The sequence below is a fragment of the Cebidichthys violaceus genome, unplaced genomic scaffold (assembly GCF_023349555.1).
Source record: "Cebidichthys violaceus isolate CVI_PGR_0920_01 unplaced genomic scaffold, fCebVio1.0.p SCAF_41, whole genome shotgun sequence".
Taxonomy (NCBI): Eukaryota; Metazoa; Chordata; class Actinopteri; order Perciformes; family Stichaeidae; genus Cebidichthys; species Cebidichthys violaceus.
The window spans coordinates 1,016,394-1,037,650 of record NW_027176606.1 but is presented as its reverse complement, the minus strand read 5'-3'; the positions used below and the strand labels follow the sequence as shown (position 1 = coordinate 1,037,650).

General features: G+C 45.8%; 1 protein-coding gene across 2 annotated transcripts in view; it reads right to left on the bottom strand.

The window, feature by feature from the left end:
- Positions 1–21,257, bottom strand: part of actn3b (actinin alpha 3b) — a 53,527-nt gene that overhangs the window by 31,213 nt on the left and 1,057 nt on the right. Inside the window, exon 2 of one of the 2 annotated variants that reach the window (XM_068728226.1) lies at positions 17,442–17,612. In XM_068728226.1, coding sequence (XP_068584327.1) covers positions 17,442–17,576 — 135 coding nt within the window. In that variant the 5' untranslated portion in view covers positions 17,577–17,612. Of the gene's footprint in view, positions 1–17,441; positions 17,811–21,257 lie in introns of those variants that run through there. The other variant, XM_068728225.1, reaches the window with a different exon arrangement.

Below are 21,257 nucleotides of genomic sequence, written 5' to 3'. Positions count from 1 at the left end.
ATCCCATAAGAATAACATCACATAAATAAATGAATAAAAGGCAACAGTAAAGTTTCTGTTTCTTCCGTTTCTGGTGCAACATGTTCGCATCTGCTCCCATTGTGCTCGTTTACTTCCTCGACAAACAGGTCTTTGCTGGAGGACGTGCAGTGCGACGGTCCATTGGTGTAAAAACCCTAAACCAGGAAGTCACCTGCTATAAAGTCCTATAAAGTCCTATATATATATATATATATATATATAGGACTTATATATACTATATATATATATATATATATATATATATATATATATATATATATATATTCGGTGCAGATGCAAAAGCCAGATCTGGCCTTTTAGAAACCAAACTGTTCATTTAGGGCGGACGCTGCCGTGACGACGGGCAGAACGCAGACGGTGATGTAAATGGCTCTCAGCCGCTGAGTGCTCTCGCTTTCGGTCTGTCTGGGAAAATTGCCTAATGGCGTCAGTCGCGCACGTCGGGGACAATTCAATTGGATCCCGTCAGGCCGTTCAATCAATCTCTGAATGGTGTTTTGAGAAGCTTTCATGGTGTTTAGCTCGAAATGTGAATACGGGATGTGTGTGTTCACAGTCAAGAGTGTGTGTGTGTGTGTGTGTGTGTGTGTGTGTGTGTGTGTGTGTGTGTGTGTGTGTAAGGGGCTGCTACTGTAGAGCCACAACTTTGCCAGGGTTTGGAGGATGTGTGGGTGCAGAAGCAGAATAAGTACATGAGCTGAATAACTAACTGCAGATGATAGTGTGGGCGGAGTGAGGAGGGAGAGAGAGAGAGAGAGAGAGAGAGAGAGAGAGAGAGAGAGAGAGAGAGAGAGAGACATTAGCAGTGAGACACGCTCAGTAGAGGTGAGAGCGTACATTTCCATGACAGCGGAGAACATTTAACTCTCTCTGAACCGAAATGCATACGTCCCCGTACAGTATGCGGGTGTACGCTTGTGTATGTGTGTGTGTGTGTGTGTGTGTGTGTGTGTGTGTGTGTGTGTGTGTGTGTGTGTGTGTGCTTCCATGTCTGTCGGCGTGCTCTCGAGTGTGACTGTAGATCTGCACGGACAGAGGAGCAAAGAGACAGAGACAGACGGGGAAGAGACGGTTGACAGGAAGAGAGGGAGGGGGGGGAAAAAGAAAACCGGCGTTTTTTTGTTGGGTTTTTTTGACGGAGAGAAACCACGCGAGTGACTCTCAGCCTCTGACGCGACGCACTCTGGAGCTGCGATAATTAGTTGATTGACAGGAAGTGAATAGACCCCAAGCAATGTTCCAGAATGTCTCTCCATTCTGCTGACTTTCTGCTTCTCTCGACAAGTTCGCTGACTAACCTCTGAGGTTTGGACGGCTGGATGGGCGAAAGAAGCAAAGTGTCAGATAAATGAGGAATTTTGAATATTTTTTTTAATGTGTTTTATATTATAAAATCTACATGGTACACTGGAACACACAACATAAAATGTGTTAAATGTGCTATAAAGCAGTAAAGAAATGCTGTTAAGCGTCTAGAGTTACAGAGGAGCGACAGGTGCTCTTTAGATTACGTAATCTTGACTCGTCTTTGTATTAACATTTGAAGAGCAGCGGTGGAGTGGAATGAATTCTGAGGAACTTGTACTCTGCTAGGATTTGCATTTAATCTGTTATGAGAAATATTGTACTTTTAATTACAATACATGGATTTCACACCTGCTGCTACTTTGCAAATAAGTATTTTACATAGATGCATGATCATCTTAGACAATAAGATGTCATATTATAGATTAAACTACCACAGTGTGTGTTTGTATATAGATACATATACACATATACTGTATATATAAAGAATTATCTCCACTATAACCAGCTACAATAAAGTGGTTCTTCCATATTAATGCAACAAGAATACCATATGATTTGTTACATAAAACTAAACTTTTAATTCTTAAGTACACTTTGCTAATAATACTTGTGAATTCAGGACTTTTACTTTTAATGAAGTATCTTTATATTGCAGTATTGCTACTTTTATTTGAGTACAATCTAAATACTTCCTTCACTACTGGCAGCGGTTGATGGAAACTTTGCAACATTTGGACAGAAAAAAAATAAATAAATCCGTTGTCCCGTCTGCAAAACATTATTCCATTCAAACTGAATTTGGGCATTTGAAGGCTAAAGAAAGACACTGAAGGGCAGAAGTGAGAGGAGTGACAGGAATGCCCCGGCCTCGCTGTAATTTGATGTACGGGTCTGGAGAGGAGAAGAGGCCGCCTGTCCAACCAGCCGGGGTCCCAGCAGGTGCTCGCCTCCTTTGCCATGCATGACCAAATTTAGACAGGCTCCTAATCCAGCACACACGCGGGCCACTAGGCCAAGTCGGTGAGGAGACGAGGTGTAGGAAGGAGGAAGGATGTAAGGAGCCAAAGGAGCAGGGTGGAAAGGGAAGGTAGGTGGGGGCTAAATTAAGTAGAAGAAGGGGGAGGAGGAGAAAAGACTGAAAAATGAACAGGGGGGGGGGGTTGGAGGAGGGGCGGAGGCTAAATCGGGTTGCTATGGGACACCACCGGACAGCTGAGAAGGCAGGATTCCTGAGGTGAACTGTAAGAGTCCAAGACGGAGAGAGAGAAGAGGAGGAGGAGGAGGAGGAGGAGGAGGAGGAGGAGGAGGAAAGAATGGATTGAGGAATACGACGACGTATGAAATAATATCTGGAGAACGCCTGGGTAAGACGGGGGGGGGGGGGGGGGGGGGGGGGGAGGGGGGGTGGGAGGGTGAAACCTCGCCAACATCAAAGGAAGGCTGCTAGAAACTAAACGGGTGGTAATTGAAATCAGGGATTCATTTGACCTAATAAAGCCGTAGATACAAACATAATCCAGGAGACATTAAACCCAATGTGCTTAACGGAGCACCGCGGGATGAATAAAAGAAAAAAACAATTATCTGGCATGCCGAGGATAGCGAAGCTATTATTTCTAGTCGTCTGCGTCTAAAGCTCTATTATCCACATCCCACGGGTTTGTTGTAATGCCTGTGGTGGTCTACAGAGTCCACCGGCATGAAGTCACCCTCCATCTTGGCATCATTCCTCCCCCCCCCCCCCCCCTCCCCCGTCCTCCGGTCCTCCGGTCTCCGGTCTCGTCTCTGTCCGTCCACAGCTGTCGGTCTGGCCTGGCTCAGCGAGACCAGGACCTTTTTTACAGGTCCTTCTTGTAAAATGAGGTCACGGTGGCCCAGCTGAATGCCTGTCATAACTACACACACCCAAGGGGGAATCGGGGCTGCTGACCCTCAATACAGCTGACACACACACACACACACACACACACACACACACACACACACACATCCCTCTCCTCGTCTGAAAGGGCTCAGAGCTCTTAATAACGTGAGCTGGCTCGGCTGTCCGTCAGAGAGCTGATGCTGGGTGGAGATACCGCTGCCGGCCTCAGAGGGGAAGTCGTGAGCAAGATGCAGTTTCACACAACAGACCTGTTCAATATCCGCACTTCATATTCAATCCCAGCAGAGCTCAGATGTAGTTTGGTTAGAGTAGAAACTAATGATATCCTCAGGTAAATTCAGGCGTTATTATTCGACCTATGTGCTGAAAACTACAGTCACTACCAGAAACATTTGTGGTTTCTTTATTTCTGAATAAAGAGTGAATAATACTGATTTTAAATAAACCTGTCATCACGAAGTCAAGACTCCACTGCTCCATGTTTGAACGTCTAACTGTGACGTAACTCTCACCACAGTGTGGAGACACAAAATGGCCTCCTGCAGCGGACCATCTCCCTGTTTTGCTGCCGAGCTACAGGTCTGTACCTCCCGCCCTCTCTGGTGCCAGTGTAACACACACACACACACACACACACACACACACACACACACACACACACACACACACACACACACACACACTCTTCAGCTGTGGCTGACCTGATGATTAGCTCAGAGTGAGTGTTACTCCTGCTATGTCAAGGTGCTCTTTACACCTACAGGGCTCAGTTTCTCCGGCCCGTGGTTACACTTGTTTTGTCAACGCCACTTTCGGTGATCTAATGCGCCGGATCAGAACTCAAGCTGTGTCCACATATGCGCTCTCACACACTTTCAACACTTCCACACGACCCGAGTGATCGGACAGTGATCCGATACATCTCATGGCTAAGGAGCAGCTTCAAAACGTTCCTTGTACATTTTTCCACAATAAAAGTGTCACTTTGTTCATTTAAAGCTTTTATTTTGAAGCTGCAAAGTTAGGAAAACGTTGAGCTTTCATCGGCAGTAACTTAACACGACTCAGACGTTCTCAGCTTCCGGTCCTAGGTTTTGATAAATGGTCCAGATTGTGGCGACATGCTGTCCACACGTCACCGAGATCTGGACTCAATGCGATGTGGTCTGGCTGATGAACGACAGACTCAACAGTTAACGGCATGAAGTCCCGTTGAAGAGACGAAGTGTAACCACGGCCTCAGATCACCCTTTGAAAGGAACACAAAACGCCTAATTACATTTCTGCTAATTAGGTGGATAATTGATGGCAAGATGGTCTCAATTTGCACCTAACCTCCGTGCAATTCTCCCTCGCTGGTGTCCAGCCTTTTGACACGGAGGAGTGCGCCTGATTTAATTATACGCGTCTTCGGTGGCTGATTTTTCCTAATTAGCGCCTTCAAAATATGGACGGGCGGTCTAATTAGGGAAATATGCTGGTGCAGTGTTGGTTATGGATTGAAAACGTGCATCCTGATTCCACCCGGTGTACAGGGACCGCTGCCTGCACGTATCCACCTACTGTAGCTTTACACAAAGCTGCTGTGGCGATTTGTTTCCGAGTCGAACAATAAAGCTTTTAAAAGGGTTCATTCAGAAACACGTGGAGCTCAAAAAAATGCACTTTGGGAAAATCTATTGTCGTCGAGTTAAGTCTCCCGGAGATCCATCTAGTGAGCCCGTGACAGACCGAGACGGGACCATCTAGTGAGCCCTTGACAGACCGAGACGGGACCATCTAGTGAGCCCGTGATAGACCGAGACGGGACCATCTAGTGAGCCCGTGACAGACCGAGACGGGACCATCTAGTGAGCCCGTGACAGACCGAGACGGGACCATCTAGTGAGCCTGTGATAGACCGAGACGGGACCATCTAGTGAGCCCGTGACAGACCGAGACGGGACCATCTAGTGAGCCCTTGACAGACCGAGACGGGACGCTTTTACGGCAGCTCATAACCTCCTTCTTTCAAATCCAGTTAGTTTAAATAGGAGTCCTGACGTAGCACTAAACGTGCTCACAGAGGCGTTCTGTTTCATTCTCTTCTACTCATTCTTCTGCTGTTGTTTTTTTTTTTTTACCTTATCGTGTTTGAGCTAGAGCTGAAGGATTATGAAAAAATATGGAATTATTTTTGACTGATATCGCAGTTGCGACATAATGAAAAACACTGATTGTGGTGTGATTTCTGCAGGGATCTTTCTGAAGTCTGTAGAACGTGACTTGACACTATTTCATTTAAATACACACATTATACGTCTTGTAAGTATTGAGCCCTGTGCAGTAGCCCACATTTGAATACAATATAGAATAATTGTGCAACCCTAGTTTGAGCCCATAAACTCGTTCTTTTAAACCTTTTAATTTATCAATCTAAATACATTTATTTTTAATATTTACAACAAGTAAAAATAACGCATTGTGTCTACGTCCGCATTGTTGGAAGCTGCTTGAGAAAGAAGAAAAATATCAGAATAAAAACGCTAAATTTTGTGACGTGTCGCTATGAATGAGCTGCCGTAAAGAGTGCTGTGTTTAAAGGGTTTAAGTTAACACACAGCCGGCGCATAAACGTGCCTCATCTCAATACAACGCAGGTATTTATATCTTCGCCGCCGGTGTAAAAGTAGTCCGCCCGCAAGGTTGACATGGTTGACTCCACTCACACCCGTCCACTCCGGCTACCTTTGTCCCACACCTGTTCAGAAGTCACAGCGCTCACGGATGCCACGTAAACACACGGGACAAAACGCCGTGCTCTTTTGTTTATGAACTTGGACCAGATCGATAAGTTGTTCAAATGAAAAACTACCAGCTTTAATAAGCCAAAACCAGAAGCCACACCGTCCAGAAGCCACCTGTCTGTCTGACAGGAACAAGTGTGCGCACAGAGAGGGGAAGAAAAAAAAAATGTTTCCACCCTTCAACCCGCAATGACAAAAACTGCAGCGCCCAATGTCAACCACCCACAGGCCTGTGGATATTAAAAACACAGACCCAGAACACACAAAGGGTTTCCCCTGTACTGTTGTGTCTGCTCGTCTCAGTTATTGGATTTTCTTTTTAAAAGCAATAAAGGATACATTTCATCAAGGCTTTGAGAGAACATGACACCCTATTGCACCATATTCTCAACGTTCATAATGCTATCTTTCCAAGGAGTAAAGCAATATATACCTTGTGACGAGGACATAAGTTGTACTGTAAATGATGTAGGACTCAAGTGAACAAAGTACACAAACAAAACTACGAAGTGAACAAAGCTAGCAGAGAGCGAGAGACGCGTGGCAGGCTGTGTTCATCCGTCAGCCGAGAACAGAGCGGAGGGGAAAGAGCAGCGTTCGCTCCTCTGGCTGCAGTAAGAGCTCAACCACATGAAAAACATCTAATGTTGATTCAGTGGAGGCTTCCTCAAAAAGAGCGTGTCAACAATGTTCAAAAAACGCTTTCAACACAACATTTTTTTTTTTTTTTATTTGCACTTGTGTAACAACCATAACACTTACATACTGTACATATAAAAAAAATATATATATATTTTGTATACCTTTCTACAAGAAAGAGGATGTTTTTCTCTGAAAACTATTTTTCAATTTTACAGCAATCAAATGTTAAATATCTGGAAGAAAAAAAACTAAAATTGGCAATTTAAAAAAGTTAAATCAAAGATGAAGTAAACAAGACGGCCTTTCACTGTGTTCTTCTGACGGACTGCATGTCACGTGTCAGAGGTCTCGCAACAATCGCCATGAATTCCTCCACCGAGTTTCGACAGCCGATGAAGGGACAGGAGCATCGCGATGGGAGAGGAGTTACAGCACGCAACAGGTGGAGGAGCCCCCCACCCTCCTCCTCCTCCCCTCCTATGTGGCCTTTAAATACCCCCCAAAACAGACCTGGAGCCCTGAACTTGGGTCCCACAAGGACAATTTAGGACAATGACAAAAGAGCGAAAAGGTCGATGCCCACACAAACCGCTAATACGCCAAAACCTGAACCCCGCCCGCCCCCGGGGACCCCTAATCCCCCCGAAACGTCTAAACAACTATTACGCATACAGCAAATGAGCGGCACCTTCCTCTACTCTAATAGCTATGGTGCTGTCACATATGTTTCATCATTTTCAAACGGAACAATAGACCAAATGTATGGTTTTAAAAACTTTAAATCGCTACTAGACAAAAAAAACTACGATTACTTGCTTGTCTCAAAAATGTGGCTAAGACTATTTTTTTTATAGTGTCTTAGAATGAAACCTGCAAATGTGATACGCAAATGTCTGTAGGTGGGAGAAAAAATAATTGGCAGATGAAACGGTAAAATGAAGACGGTGTGGTGCAGAGACTTTCTTGGAAATTGCTCCACTGAAACAGATCCTCTCCGCTATTAACGGGAGGAATCACGCGCAAAGGTCATCGGCTTAATTAAAAAAAACACGACACTGCACAAGCGAAGCAATTTCAGTAAGTAGGAGGAACCAAGCAAAGTGAAAGTAAAAATAAAGAGGAAATCTGGCACTCCTAAATATCAACAGGTCAATTCAGATCATATAGAAAGAGCTTTCTCTTAATCTCTCTAAAGCGTTACTCTCATGTGAACAGCTGTTCCAAGTTACATTATCAGCAGGTTGAACTGTAAGTATATAAATCCCCCAACATTAATTCATCAGCCATGCTTTCCACCTCCTCACCATATAAAAGGATTAACGAGCTAATATCCCAGAGACCCTGCTGACAACAGGGCCACCACTGGCTACCAATGCCAGGCTCCAGTCCAAACCCGTGGATTTATGTCCGTGTTCAGAGGATGAAAGGCCTAGCACACCTCTTCTAGTCAAAGCGCGCGTGTGTGTGTGTGTGTGTGTGTGTGTGTGTGTGTGTGTGTGTGTGTGTGTGCGTCATCCCTGTGCCAGATGCCAGAGAGATATACTGTGGGCACGAGGGATTTCAGCTGGTGAGAGAACAGGTGGAGCAGGTGATGAAAGACTAAAAGCCCTCCGCCCACCGGCACAGTGAGAACAATACTCGTGTATTTAAATATTCAAGGTTGAGTTTTGTACGAACAGAATGTGATATTAAGCCGCTTTCTTTAAATCTGCATCCACAACGCCACGCTGCGTTCAACGCATCGCAAATCCCCGCGCTGCCACAAACATCACCTGTGGCATTTTTAATGGGAACAACTCCATGAAGACGTCCGTCCCGACTTGTCATTCGCAGCACACAAGTCGAGCCGAGCAACGAGTCACTCAAACGGGAGCGTCCCCGTGTTCGGAGAAATAAGGTCGTGACAAAAACAAAAGAAACGACCTGCGCCACATGGATAGACGGGGGACCGCAGCCCGACAATCCCGTAGCCGCGTTATCTACAACCCAGGCACACAATTTACGTTCTGTCCGCGGCTGAAACAACTCACAGGAGCGGATGGTTAACCTGATTCAGTCAATCACTTGTTTTGACACAACCATCTGTCTGCGGCGTCACGTTAATTGCTTTTCGGCTCAGCGTGGGGGGGGGGGGGAGAAACATTGTGTCCCCGCTCCGCTCCATTATGCCGCCTCACATTGTGTTCCGCTGCCACGTGGTTTGGTTGCAGCTTTGCCGTGCCACCGGATTGACGACGTTAGCCACAAGTGCGAGCCAAAGAAACTCGACGATGAGCTCCTCTGGCGCTGAGTGTGTGTGCGCAGGTGTTCGCTTGTCAGAAATGCTGACAGCAATGGAAGAGCAGGAACGCGGCGGTGCATCTTTCACATTTTTAGGGGGTTGCCAATAATTTAGAGAAAGCAACGACTCGTTTTTGGCCCCACAGTGAATTGGCGTTTTTGTTTCCTGTGTTTGATCTTATCATTTCAGCTCACCACGGATGTTGATGATCCTAATTTGGGGGCAGATTGTTGATGGACTATCAAGCTCAAAGTTGCACATGATGGGAGGGACGATTCCTCAAATATTTGTGAATCAAGTTGTTATGCTTGGTGCACCATGAAGTACATGCTAGTAGCTCTGTGAGCTAAATGCTAACAGCAGTATGTGAATATGCTCACAATGACTACCATGCGGTTGTTTAGCAGGTGCACTGTGTTCATCAACCTAGCCTAGCATGCTAATAATTGCTAATTAGCACTAAGTACAGCTGAGGCTGATGGGAGTTAGTTTTGCAGGTATTTGGTCATAAACCAGGACCAAACAAACTGACATGTTGGTGGGGCAGAATGAAAAGTCAAAGATTAACAAAGTTACTACAATTCATCCTGAGGTGGGCTGGAATCGTCCAATAGCTGTTCAGACACTTCACTCAAAACCACAAATGGCAAACTCACGGTGGCACCGGGGGATAAGTCAGGGGGTCGCCACAGTCCTCAGGATCCATCCTCTGGGCACCATGAATGCACACAGGACATTTCATGGCAATCCCTCCAAAACTTGCTCAGATTTTTCAGTCTGTACCAAAGCGGTGGACCGACCAACAGACCGGCGCTGCCCATTCATAAAGCTCACTCTGCTGTCGGTATGCTGTTATGTAAGACGACATGGAAAACTCACCAACAAGGTCAAAAGTAATGCTCTACGCCACTGTACCTTTCAATTATCAGTAAGGTCGTATGTAATAACCCTGATTTTCTGCTTGCACAACACACACACACACACACACACACTCCTTATCTTTCATTGTGCCGTCGCCCTCTTTCTCGTTACACAAGCCGTCATGTGAATTGACTGACTGCGTGATCGATGGTGGAGAATAAAAGGTGAGTGTACGGGTTCATGGCTGGCGGCGGCGGCGGCGGCAGCGGCATGCCGAGTCTTTTCTCATTTAATGAGATCTGGACTGCGGAGAGCGACACAAGAGACAAAAATTGGCGTAAGTGGTTGCGGAGGATTTATGACACTGCGGCTGGCGTGAGGAGGAGAACGGGTTGGGGGGAGGAGGAGGAGGGGGGAGAGGTTGTGTCTAATTTCAGAAGGCGAGTTCTTTCTCTGAAATAAGACGCAAAACTGTCCAAGCAAATCTAGGCTCAGCTAATTCCATCTGAACAGGAGCCTTGATCGTGAGGACCTATGTGTGAAACTGATGTAACGCTGTCTTCAGTAACATACCACCCAGCTATGGTTCCCAGCATTCATCGAGCCCCTGCCGACCTTGCGATTCTACTTCTGCTCTCAATGAGAGCACCACAAGAAGGTTATCTAATGCTCTAATCGGGTGATCTCACAACTGAAGCGAGACCACACGCGTGACCGTACACCTCGCCATTCAGGAAGTCCTCGTTTAGCACAGCGCTGTTAACGCCTGAGGCAGCAGCTACTAAACATCTTCCACTCCGCGTGCAACGGCTCGGACTGTTAAAAGAGCCTTCCGTTGTCCATCGGCGGAGGAAGCGGAAAAAACCCGGAGCTACATCTCAAGGTTGGATACAGTCAAAGACGACGGCACTCGTCTTAACATAAAGCGCAGAGCGATATCTTCATGACCTCAGTCCTATTATAAGAGACCCATCACCTCAGCAGACGTCAAACTGACGACTGGAACTTCTGCTCCCACCTACCTATAAATATCCATCGCATGACACAACAGAGATTTTCTTTTTTTTTCTTTTTTTATATATATATATATATATATATATATATATATAAAGACGGGTCAGTGTTCAGTTTGTCTCATTACTAAAGGAAACAGACTTTTTCGACATGAATGCAACATTTAAGTCTGACACCATTAGGACCCGAAGGTGACATTTTGCCGGCCGCGTTTCCTCCGTGAGTCATTTGTTGCCGAGGCCACAGAGTTGGCAGCTTGTGGCGTTCTTGCTTCCTCATAAACAAGACTCCATGTTCCGCACCGGCGAGGAGTCTAAACAATAATAACTATAACTGGGACGGTTCAAACTTAAATGAATTTGTTGACAACGCAGTTTTTAAGTTTGTCTGCAGATGTAGCCGTAATGGAACTAACGTCGCCGTCAACCACGCAATTTTCTCCAACTAATCCAACCTTTTATTCTATTTGCAGACCCACAAGGATTGCTCTGATCAGATCAAGATGGCTGCCCTCACAGCAGCCCATCAATCATCATTTCTACTTTCACCCGGTGGACTCCGACACCGCCCGCTGTATCGAGTGTCCGCTGTCGACATTAAAACACTCGGCGAAGAACTTTTCCGTTCTTCAAAACTGGGTCCCAATCCTCATAAGAACTCACACACAAAAACTCTTTCGCTCTAATAAAATACAGTGTATGAGGAAAATTTCACACGCCCACACGCCCACACACCCACACACCCACACACCCACAAACACACACACACACACACACACACACACACACACACACACACACACACACACACACACACTCCTCAGCCCTTCCTACGGGCCTCCCAGGGCTCCTGCACTAAAGCAGTTTATAGAAGCCTCCCTACATGGACACGGCTTCTGGAATAGCAACTGCTATTTGATCTGACTGCAAGTTCTCTCACCTCTCCACTTACATTCAACCCTCGTACACCTTCTCTCTACATGCTGCACACAACACAGACACGGCGCACTAATCAATGCTAATATATATTATTTTTTAAAAAACAAAATCACCTGGAATAAACTTTGTTTTATCAACGTCCGACTCACCGGCTGGCAAAAGTAGCGTCGAAGACTTCACGAAAGTGATAAAGCATATTCTATCTTATTCATGTCGTACTAATTTCTCTTGAGAAAGTGTCAGATGAGTTGCATGTATTCTCGAGGCAGGAGGGACCAAGCAGGACTCAAGCCCTTGACAAATTGTCTTCTAACTCTTTGTGTCCTTTCCAGCCCCTTTTGCTCCCCGCAAGCCCCGTCTTGTTTTGGTTTGTTTACAAATGTTAAACATATTAAATAATGAAGAAATGAGAAAATCCCACATTCCCTCTGTGTGGTCCATTGGTCTTGGCGAGTGTAAAATACGCTGAGAGGCCCAGAGATCAGCTCGACAGCGTCGGGGGGGGGGGGATCACATGATCCTGACAGAGTGACTCATGGGAGGGAATCTAAGATGCCATGTTGCATCTTGGGATGCGGTACCGGAGCCCGAGCAGTGGGCGCAAAATCAGTGGAGCGGGTCTAATGTGGTAAATTACAAATCGGTTCGGAGATGTCTTCACTGATGGTGCAAAATGAAGAGCGAGGGGAAGGGAAGACGTCTCCGAAAAGACAGACCTGAGACCAGGAGGAAAACATGCTTCAGAACTATGAAACAGCTTTGATCCCACTGTGAGGAGAACACAAATGATCAATGGCAACGTGACTTCTCTATTGTCAGGTTGTCTGACAGACTGATGTGTAACATTATAAAAAACATACCAGGACCTTAGCGCTGCAAAAGCAAAGTCTGTAGGTAGTGCTGCTAATATTAATAGAACAGCAGAGAACATTATTAGGCCTCAAGGCATAAATGTCACGCACGAGGAAGCATTTCCACATATTCATTATTTCTCCTTATATGACATTTACAACTAAATGTCCACAGGCCACAATTACATACAGCCATCGGTTAGCGAGGGACGTTGGCAGCGCTGCCGTCGGCGTAAACCAGCACTGCCCCTGTATTCCCTGGGACAGGGCCGGCGTTTCAGCCATTGTCCCGGGAAACGTCAGGTACCGGCGCGGATCGATGACCCCGTCTGGCTTCCGCACTACCGGCCGAGCTGTTAAAGGTGCAAAATGAGATTAGACGGGAATAGATTTGATTACGCGGCACCTTAAGTTCTCCCCTCGCCCCGCACAGAGGGACATTACATTAGGGTTGAGTGGATAAATATCCCATTACTGAATGTAACTTTATAACACTTGAAGCTGACGATGATCAGTCTTTTGGCCACTTCATTCTTTTTATGCCCTGTGGAACAGAGCAGAGAGGAATTGAATAGAACAGATTTATATGTAATTTTTTTTTTTAAACAGAATTATGAGGATGTTAATCATGGGAATAAATGTGGGAATAAACCTGACTGTCGTTTGCATTATTATTCAATTTACATGATACTGGGTGATAATTCAATATTTTTGCTCAGCATTTGATTGCACAGTGGCAATAATCTTATTTTAATTCTAACAATTAATATGAATAATTTACAAATATGTTTTAATTGATGGGATTTTGACCTCTTCAGTAATTCATGTTGTCACCCATCATTACAAATAAAATGGAAGAAAAAAACCACCGGGTGACTATTTTTACACTTCCTTAAATTAAGACAAACATAGAGAAGAGGAGAAGAAGGAAGAAAACGTGTGATTTTTTTGTACGTATTTTTCGAGGATGTGTGAATCATTCACCATGAGGCTAACAGGTCAGCTGGTTGATAACCCTATGTAATGGGTATTTATAGGTTATTGCTAGCATAAGCTTGGCTAGGTCGGCCAGTCATTCACTTAGTAAGCAGCTGAACTCTTTAACTATGTGAAACAGAAGAGGACTTCAGTCACGGTGGTGAACTTTTCTGAATGCTGAATTTTTTCACTTTATGACTTTAACACATTATAAACAAACTACAACATATGGAAGCAAGTTATTTCAGGGTGCTGTGCATCTAACAGCTGTAACATGGTACTTTCCTAACTAACAGTGCACATGTACAGTATTACAGCTGGTCTTGTGAGAGCAGTGCTCTGAAGTGAGGGTTCATCTTTACACAGCTATTGATCCCTTACCCCCCCCCCCCTTCAGCACTACTGGGCTCGAGTAAGACCTTTGGGAATTCATGGAAACATCTACTTCTGTCCCGAAACTCGCCTGTTGGCTGATCGAAACTGACCCTAAACCCTAAACCCTTCTTATTTCTAGGATCACGGTTGCTTTGAGGACAGGATGTCGAGAAAGACGAGATGCGTCCCGATCTCCTCGCTCCGTCCCTTCCTGTATCTCGTTCCATCCGACCCCGTTTTGCTAGATGCGATATCTAAACACGTTTCGGGGTTTTTTTTCTCCGCCCAACTCCTATCCGAGACGCGAATCATTTAGCTAGCGTTCTCACAAGAGCTGCTCGATGATATAAATATAAACCGATGTGTCAAGATGTGCAATTCACACACACACACACACACACACACATAAACGCCCCGAGCACACACTATTTCTGAAGTCTCAGTATCGGATTCGGCATCACTGTGTGTTGACAAACACGTAACCACCGCATCAAGGGGTGAGCAGCTTTTTCCGCTGAAAGTTCTAAAGGATGGATGAGAGAACAGGTGGCGCTAAGATTTCCTTTCATATTCATTACATCGCGAAATGATGCAGCGGCTATATTTATGGGCTGATATCACCTCCTTAAGCTCGATCGTGCATGCCGAGAAGAGCAACGGGGTACGATGACCTGCTCCCCCGGGGAGGTCGAGAGGCGAGGACTAAAGAGAGCGGAGCGCTTGGCTGAGCGAGGTCTCTCAAGGGCCGATTATATCGGCTTACATTCAAAAGACTGACAGGTGCATGACAAGAAGAGGAAGAAAGACTCTTCTAAAAGATACACACAAAAAACATATATATATATATATATATATATATATAGGGAAAAACATGACAAAGTGTGCCATAGGAGTAGATACAAAAGGCATAAATCAAGAATGGTGTCAAGAGGAAGTGTTCGCCCTGGCTGGAGAGAGGAGCAGGGAGGGAGGGAGGGAGGGAGGGAGGGAGGGAAGTTGGAGCCGAGCAAGTTGAAAAGTATTTTTAGGAAGATGTTTATTTGCAGGTCTGTGAAACCAACCCGGGGTGTATATCTACCAGCCTGGCGATCTCACTCTCTCACTCTCTCACTCTCTCTCTCTCTCTCTCTCTCTCTCTGTTACCATCTGTTGAGGTCTCTCAGCCTGTCAGGGTGCTCTGGCTCTATAGGTGGTGGGGTGGGGGGGGGGCATTTTGCACAGACGGAACAAATCTGCAGATTCGGGCAAAGTAACATCTGAACATGCCTGTTAAATTATTATTTTTTTAAAGCGTCTGTTGCGCGGTTCTAAGCCCCACAATAGTCCAGATTAGGTGTTATTAGGTTAGATTAGATGAGATTAGATTGGATTAGGTTAGATTAGAGGAGATTATTCCTATGGGGAAATTACCTTGTGGTGCCACAAGCACACAAACATAGAATACAGCAAAGAAAAAAGGTATGTCCATTGTTATAGATGTATTTACAGCATGCTTTTGAACTTTACATAAAATATGTCTGATTATTTTTACTGCTTTGAACAACTGACAGACCGTTTAGATAAGGAGCATCATTAGCGACATTAAAAATAGAGTTTAAAAAGCCAAGCAGCTTATTTTTTTGTTTCTTTACTCGCTCAAATAATGTACAAAATGTATATTATTAATGTCTGTATCATGTGACTGCTGTCCAACATTAAAAGAAACATTGGTGGAGTCACTCAAAAGCATGGAGCTCGGCGTACACGTCTTTTGACAACACTGGAAAATGTTCTGGAGACATTTCTGAAATATGAATTGAATATTAATACACATTGGTTTCACAATAACAAAGAATCGAACCCATCTTCCAAATCGTGGCTCTTGTTTCACCAATAAAAGACGGCAACATAACAGGAAGTGGCTATTTCTACTTGTCAAGTGATCGAAATGAATATGAATTCATAATATTGTATATACACACGTTGAAAACGCTGTTTTGAATTTAATACAGTATTTAAATATTGATATTTAAATAGTTTTATTGCACAAGATGAGTTGCCTGTGTTTGGTTGAAGTCCCAGCTTTTATTTCCATTGTGCCACAAACTGAATGTGTTATTGCTCCAGCTATGAAGAAGAGTCTTTAGAAGATATTGAAATGTCTAATGTAATGTTAACCATCTACTCATCAGTGTTAAATCTACCAGTAAAAAGATGATGAACACAACGTGTAAACTCAGAAACAGAAATATAAGATCACGTGGGAATGAATTGTGCACAAGTATAGTAGTGATCTGTTAACCCTAATATCAGAACGTTTGATTACAGCCGAACACCTAGTGGTGGCTCTAAAACAACAAGAACCGACGGTGAAGGTGTCGATGATGAAACGATGATCTACCTCACAGCTATTTCCAGCCTGAGCTCCGATACTTTCTGCGGTGGAGGAATGCAACTCCGATCACTTCGAAGAAAAATGGCGACCACAGGCGACGCAAACATATGCACTAAGGTTGCTACCTTTTTTTGTTTTAAAAGATAAAACCAAAGGACTTGGTGATAATATCTGTATATGCATTGGAACACTGCGGTGGGTGGAGAACTTGTGTACGTGTGTGTGTGTGTGTGTGTGTCAGGTGAACGTTTATACGCGCGGTAACCTTTGGGGATGTTGTTTGTGTCCCCGGTTTTGCGGCGGAAGACGTCACCTCGCCGTCAGCTGACTTTTAGCTCAGACAGCTAATTAAACGCACCTGTCGAGCTCGTCCTCCACGCGGCAAGGCCAGGTGGTCGCCTAGGCAACGGCCAACTTAGTGTGGCTATGACAATATCCGGTTAAATGATTTATTATTCCAGGAATATTTTAATTTTTTTTTTTTTTGGGGGGGGTTGTTTTGTATTAAGAAACTAATTAAATAATCAAATAATTAAATTAAGAAGCAGTAACGTGACAGAATGCGTGTTTGTGTATATTGTTAATTTAAATTACACATAATTACTCGCTGGAAAACTGACATAAATCAAGATGAAGGGAGTTTCTCCCTCCCGTCACTTTTCTCCCCCATTTAGTGCTGCGAGTTGAGCTTAAAACCCTGACAAACTGATGTGCATTTTATAATTCAAACGCAGACGAAAGACTGGGGAGGGTGGTATTATATTTAGACGGTCTTCGCAAGGCAAGGGGGTGAGTTCACTGAAAGACAACACTGAGAAAGTTCCCGAGGCCTAAAATATCTGCCCACACAGCTTCCAGCAGGACTGAAGTGCCAGGTGCAAGGACGGTTAAGGCTCACACGTACCCAGTTTCACGTTGGGCAGTTTTAGACTCGACACTATTCGTGGGGAGGCCGGTGATTCCCGAAACCATTTGTCACGTTAAAATGTACAAAAAAAAGTCACGCGTTAATAGTGTAAGGGCAAATGGGTCAATCCGTGCGTAATTACGCACGGCGGCACAAGCACATACGCCTCTTGCTCAGAGCCTCCAAAATCCAAACCTACCTTTCTCTGCTGCTTCTCCCACGCGGGGTCCAGCAGCAGGTCCCTGTCCCAGTCGTCCTCTTGGGTCATGTACCGCTCTTCCTGGTTGATCGTGTAGGAGTTGCTGTATGTCATATGGGTTTCGACGGTCGTCATGATGCAGCCTCTGTCAGGACTTCACGTCCCCCTCAGCTTACAGAAAGAAAAAAAAAGTAATCAGCAATAGACGCCGCCGTGAGGGCAAGAACCACCTTGAGACGTGGGGTCTCGCGTTCGGGGGGGAAGAGGTCGTTAGGGGCTGCTGAGACCAGACTCCACTGGTGCGAGGTGCCTGTGCGGAGGTGGTGCTCCCACTACCAGAAATCCCTGCTGGTCCGGTGCTCCTTTCCTGGTCAAAAGTGTCACACGTGACCGCACCCCAATAAGTATGGGAACTGACAGCACGGGTATCAGGTTCTGACCCTAAAATGGTTTAAAAGGCGGGGTGGTCTCTTGCGGGCAGGGCGTGCTGGCTCGTGAGTGGTGGGGAGGAATGTCAATTACGCCCCCCCTCGCGCCAGAGAGGTTTTTATGGCCTGTGCAATGCACCTGTTGCTGTTAGTGACCCTCAATGGCAAACCCGGGTCTCTGTAGTTTCAGCCTGCCTCTCCCGGAAAACAGGACCAAAGAACATTAGCGTTACTCAAAGGCAGTCGAGGCCACATTCTGGAGAAGTCCCCCCCCCCCCCCCCCCCCCCCTAAACACGGCTTTCTAGCAACATAATAGTCAAACACTGAAACAAACAATCTTATTCCACAGGCTGCAGGTAAAAGCAGTTTATACTAAAACTATGCTACAATGTCTCCGGGCGATAATTAAATACAAACGTCATAGTTTAAGCACATAAATTACATTAGAATAAAAGAGATTCAGGCACTTTTATGAGAGAAAAAAAAAGAATTTATTCATGATTTGCATGCAATCGACTGAAAAAAAAAAATGCCTTAAAACATTCTAAGAAATACAGATCAAAAAGGCATATATATATATATGTATATACATATATATATACATATACGCATATCACAACCGTACAGTAGAATCTGTGTTTATATCAGGATTTGTCATTCACAGTAAACATGTTGACACACATATTTCATCTAACATTCATCTACTAAAATCCCTCCCAATACCGTCTTTGTCTTTGTGCTCCTCAAAAATGAGCAGACTCCGATCGCTATCCTCTGGAGGGCGACGCATTACTCCCCGTCACCCTCCATGGCTCTTTGGAAACTAGAATGCCGTCTATCATAATTAACCCAGGCACACAAAAAGTAACCACACTGGGCTCGGTCCATTAACCTACTTGAAGCAGCTTAGCTACCGTGTGACTATTTGTGGTTACCGTCATGCATGCTGTGCCACTATACTGAGCCGAGGGGCTTGGATGGGCTGACCCCCTGTGAACACAACTGTGGGAGTGTTGATGATGATAATAATAATAATAATAATAATAATAATAATAATATGGACCACGGGGGGTGGAACATAAAGAGACACGACTTGGCCTCTGGTTGGCGATACAAACATCCGCGTGAAGAGGTGGACAAAATAACATGAACACCTCAGAACGTGGCGCAAGCCAATACTCCGCCATGCACCACACCCCTGCAGCATCCAGGGCAGCCAATCCTGATACCGATCCGACAGAAATGAAACACATTGGGCTCCCTGATGAATGCAGGGATTATTGTATTGCACTGCATTCAAACTCGACAGGTGCTGATGTTGCGTAGAGGAGGTGGTGGCTGAGGTACGACTCCTCCGCTGTCGTCTTTATTTCCGACGACAGGATGAGCAGCGGTAGAGGCCCATACCTGCGATTCACATCTGTGCTAGAATCGCCACGATCACATTGGCTAAAACCTACTGAATCTCAACTAGCAAACTCCAAAAAAAAAAAAAAAAAAAAAAGGCAATGTGGTCTGTGAGGGTTTTGTGCTCAAACCAGAGTGTGTTTACAGACGCACACGCTCGCACAACCCCAGCCCGATACCTGCTGCAGGAGAACAGATGTGACCTGTGGGATCCCATCACAACAACACAGTACAGAGATGTGATGCATGGAAGCGCAACCTGTGGTTCTTCAGCTGTCCAAACCGCAGAAGGCATGTGGGGGAGCTGGGGAAGGGGGGGGGGGGTGGGGGGAGTGGAAGTATAGGGGAGGAGGCTGCAGCGAGCTGTGGCTGTCAGTACAGTGCGACTGTGAATTCAGAGCAGGTGGGGTGGAGGGTATAAGAGATGCGTGGCGGCATTCACCTAAGCACTGGAAGCCCCCTCCCCCACCCTCCCCCCACCCACCCCCCCACCCCGACTCGCAAGCACCCGAAGAAGCCTTTAGTGAGGCGTTGGGAGAGCGGGGAGGATGGAGGAAAAACACTAGAGCGCCCTGATCATGGAGGCGACCCTCTATCCACTCCAGGGTCATTCTGATAACATTGGGCCTGGAGTCGCATTGTTTTTCCAGACTAGAATGAAAAAAATACTTATTTTTTTACATAAATGCATTATCAGGATACACTACGGTCAATATAGAATGACCAGCGCAGAAGGGCCCCCTTCTCAGAATAAGGTTCTGTCCATCGTGGCAATCAACAACAGGGTCCTCCAAGATCAGGAAAGGTGAGGAGGTTAGGGAGCAGCTTTGGACAGAGGATCCTTCCACTACCGACTCACCTTGTAATCAAACTCATCTATTCATCCCTCTCCTCTGTCTGTCAGGCGGACAGAAGGCAACGCCCTCTTGACCTCGTCCTGCAGCTGCCAGAGAAAATGCCGGACAACTCATTTGGCGGTCTGAAAGCCTGCGAGTGTGAGTGTGTGTGAGAGTGTGTGTGTGTGTGTGTGTGTGTGTGTGTGTGTGTGTGTGAAGCTCTCGATCTCGGCACATGGACAATCTTAACAGGTAGAGAACAACAACAACAACAACAACAAAAAAAAACACATACAAGTCACTCAAAGCACGTACCCAGCCAGTCCAGCTGATCCCAGTGTGAAGAGGAATAGAGCTGCCGTACCAGAAAAGTCCTATAGGAACCCTGAGCTTGAGAATCTACAGGTCAGACTGGCCTCATACCTAGGCCTATCTTATAGGACGTTTCTGGTTGGCACACAGGCTGTGAGGGACCCAAAAGGGAGGAAAAGTTCCCTTAAGCTAAGTTCTTTTGGCTAACAGGAGTTAAGATCCCTTCCACAGCCGTGTGGAGCGTAACCCGGCATTCAACAATTTGAGCAAAGCGACTTGTCCCAACACTGAAGTCTCTCTGCGTCATGTGACTGAGTCCGGCGGCGGGCCACCACACACACACTGTCCATTGGTGCGCCCAGGGCCTCTACGGCAACAAAAAGGAGGATGGGGGAGGTTGGGTCAGGCGGGTGGTTCTGGGAAGTTGTGTCCGAGCCAGAGCCACGAACCCAGATCCAACGGGGGAGGTGGGGTGGGGTGGGGGGGTGTGTGTGGTGGGGTCGACGGCGGTGGCGGCGGAAAAAAAAAAGCGCTGTGTGTTTAGTGTGTGAACGGCGGAGAGGAGAGGCGCATAGGGACAGTAGGGTGGGGTTGAGGAGGAGGGAGGGAAGAGGTCAGGGTGGGGGGAGGGAGGGGGGAGGGGGGGGAAGGCGAATACGGCGGTGGAGAGGAGTTGACTAGCGGGCAGGGGAGGGGTAAGGGTTTGTCCGCATGTGCCAAGCTTCACCAATCAATGAAGCAAACCCTCCCAACCAAAAAAAAAAAAAAAAAGAAAAAAAAAAAAAAAAAGAAGTTCTCCACACATCCACGCTCTCCTTCTGTTACACACACA